Here is a 2,426-nt window from a genome sequence, read left to right on the forward strand (position 1 = left end):
CCGCACCCTGCAGCCGGCCACCCGCACCCTCCAGCCTTGGTACCAGCAGCACAAACGAGCCTGCACCCAAAACAAGCTGCACACTGCAGCCGGGCACTCAAATCGACCTTGTACCCTGCAGCCTGGCATCCAAACGCAGCCGGGCACTCAGCAGCCTGGCCCTGCCCAGCGGGTGCCACCCCACCAACTTCCCCTCCCACTGGGGTGGTACCCAGGCAGGGCAGCGCAAGCAGAGCCGCCCAGGGCAGCCCCGGCCCCGCACGGCTTTGCCAGGCGGGTGGCTCAAGGCTTTTGTTGCGGGGTGCTCCCAGCTTCTCCCCGACCCGGAGCAGAAATTTTGCTCCAGTTTTTTTTCCAGCAGGGATGGGGGAGCAGGCCTCAGCCAGGTTCATCCCTGGCGGGGATCTCGGCTGTGCCAGGGGATGCTTTGCTTTGTGTGAGCCTTGTTCAAGACATCATCTCCGGCCCACGGCCCGGCTGCCCCCCAGCAGCAGCTGCGGCACAGCAGGTGCCCCACATGCCCTCGCCAGCCCTTGAAATAACCCTTAATGAGCAGGAGGGGAAATGACCAGTCCCTCCCGATGGTACAACTGTGCCTCAAAGGCACAAAGAGCCTGGTGCCCCCAGAGTGTGGCAGCCCCCGAGCTGGTTAAATATTCATGGCTGCCCCTTCCCCAGGACCCCCGAGAATAGCAGCAACTCCTCAGCCCCCAGAGCAGTCAGATTGCCTGAGCAATCTCTTTAATGAGGATTAAAAATAATAGTCTAAAGAATCAATCCCAGAGTGCGGTCCTTTATTTATTTTTAAGAGATAATCCTCTTTTATTTTGCATTTGGTTTTTAAAACATTAAAAGCAGCCCTCAGTGGAGCTTATTCTTAAACCAGTGGACATGCACTGGAGCCCGGCTGGGGCTGCTCTGTGGCACCAGCCACCACCAGCCACCTGAGCCCTGCCCGCAGTGTCCCTGCCAGGGGACAAAATGCCACAGGGCCCCAGTGCTCAGCGCAGTGATGAGCCAGGGCTGTTCTGCTCCTCCTGCTCCCACAGAGGTTTCCATTGTGCCCTCTGTCTCAGCCATGGGCTGTGATGCCCAAGGTGTCCCTTGGGAAAGGCACAGGCACCCACTCCCCTGTGGCTGCAGGTGCTGCCAAGGCACTGAGTGAAGGGGGTCCAGCAGCTGCAGGGCCCCACTGCCCCATGACACCCAAGCTCCTGCTCCATCCCCACGGCAGCACTGAGTGGTGCCCACCAGTGCCTGCTGCTGCCACGGATCACAGTCAAGCTGTCTCCATCTGCTCTGTTCAGCCATTCCCTTGGGGCTGGGCACCTTGCCCCCACGCCCTCCTGCCCCAGGGACATGGCCCCTCCTCGGAGGGTGCATGCCAAGCAAACCCCAGGGTGGAAGGGCTGCGGGGACCCCCGGGCTGCCCTACGAGACAACTGATCCCTGGATGAGCCGCAGCAGCTGCTCTTCGTGCAGGACCCTGGGCATGGGCAGGGGGGAGCCCAGTGCTTCCCGCAGCCGGGTGAAGGTCCCAGGCCTCACCAGGTGCAGGCGCAGGGGCCCAATGCTGCCCTTGAACCGGAAGGATTTGTAGACAGGGAAATCTTCCTGGAGACACTGGTCCAGCTGCAAAGAGAGGGCAGCTGCCTGTGCTGGTCCCAGATTGCCATACCAGTACCCTTCAGCCACCCCACACAGACCCAGAGCAGAGCCCACGTCCTGCTCACCTTGTAGCGTTGCCCCTCTGACAGGCCCCGCAGGCCCTGCAGCTCCATGAACACCTCGTAGTGGGGGGCGCAGGGCCCCGAGGAGTCACCTGCAGCAGCACCATGACTATGTTAGAGCTGCCCGCAGCCCCCCCAGCCCTGCTGGGCACAGGAGGGCTGGCAGAGCTCCAGGCAGCACCGGCTACACTTTTGGAGGGACTTGGACAGCTCAGGGGAACTCACCCAGCAGGCTGCTCTCCACACAGACGTAGTCAATCAGGCGAGCACCTGGCCACATCCTCAGGGCGCGGCACAGGCTCTGGCAGAACTGCTCCTCAGGGATGCTCTCACCTCGCACACTCAGCGTGTGGCTCTCCCTGCGGTGCAGGGACACAGCATGGGTCACTGGCACCCTGCTGTTAAGACCCTGCCAGGTGAGGGACGGGTTGGGGTGTCCTCACCTGCGCACAGGTTCCACCATGGGACACTGCTTGTGGAAGCCGGCCACCCTCAGCACCTCCCCGGTACGGCACCTGCATGCGCAGCGAGAGTGTGAGGGGAGATGGGTGCATGGGGCTGGGGCAGGCAGCCCCCCAGGACTACACAGCAGGGATGAGGCACCTGTACTCTCCTGGCTTGCCTGTCACACCCAGCCCATACTCGCGTCCCTCCCAGAGCTCATCCAGCAGCACCGTCCGTGGCTCCTTGTTGGCC

General features: G+C 62.4%; 1 protein-coding gene across 1 annotated transcript in view; it reads right to left on the reverse strand.

Annotated features, from left to right (window-relative positions):
• Nucleotides 1–793: 793 nt before the first annotated feature.
• GHDC (GH3 domain containing) overlaps nt 794–2,426 on the reverse strand; it is a gene marked incomplete at its 5' end in the record, with an annotated part of 2,172 nt that continues 539 nt past the window's right edge. Inside the window, 5 exons of the mRNA XM_017746913.1 lie at nt 794–1,632; nt 1,734–1,822; nt 1,956–2,089; nt 2,174–2,245; nt 2,334–2,426. Coding sequence (XP_017602402.1) covers nt 1,432–1,632; nt 1,734–1,822; nt 1,956–2,089; nt 2,174–2,245; nt 2,334–2,426 — 589 coding nt within the window. The remainder of the gene's footprint in view (nt 1,633–1,733; nt 1,823–1,955; nt 2,090–2,173; nt 2,246–2,333) is intronic.

Source organism: Corvus brachyrhynchos, unplaced genomic scaffold, assembly GCF_000691975.1.
Source record: "Corvus brachyrhynchos isolate BGI_N302 unplaced genomic scaffold, ASM69197v1 scaffold30, whole genome shotgun sequence".
NCBI lineage: Eukaryota > Metazoa > Chordata > Aves > Passeriformes > Corvidae > Corvus > Corvus brachyrhynchos.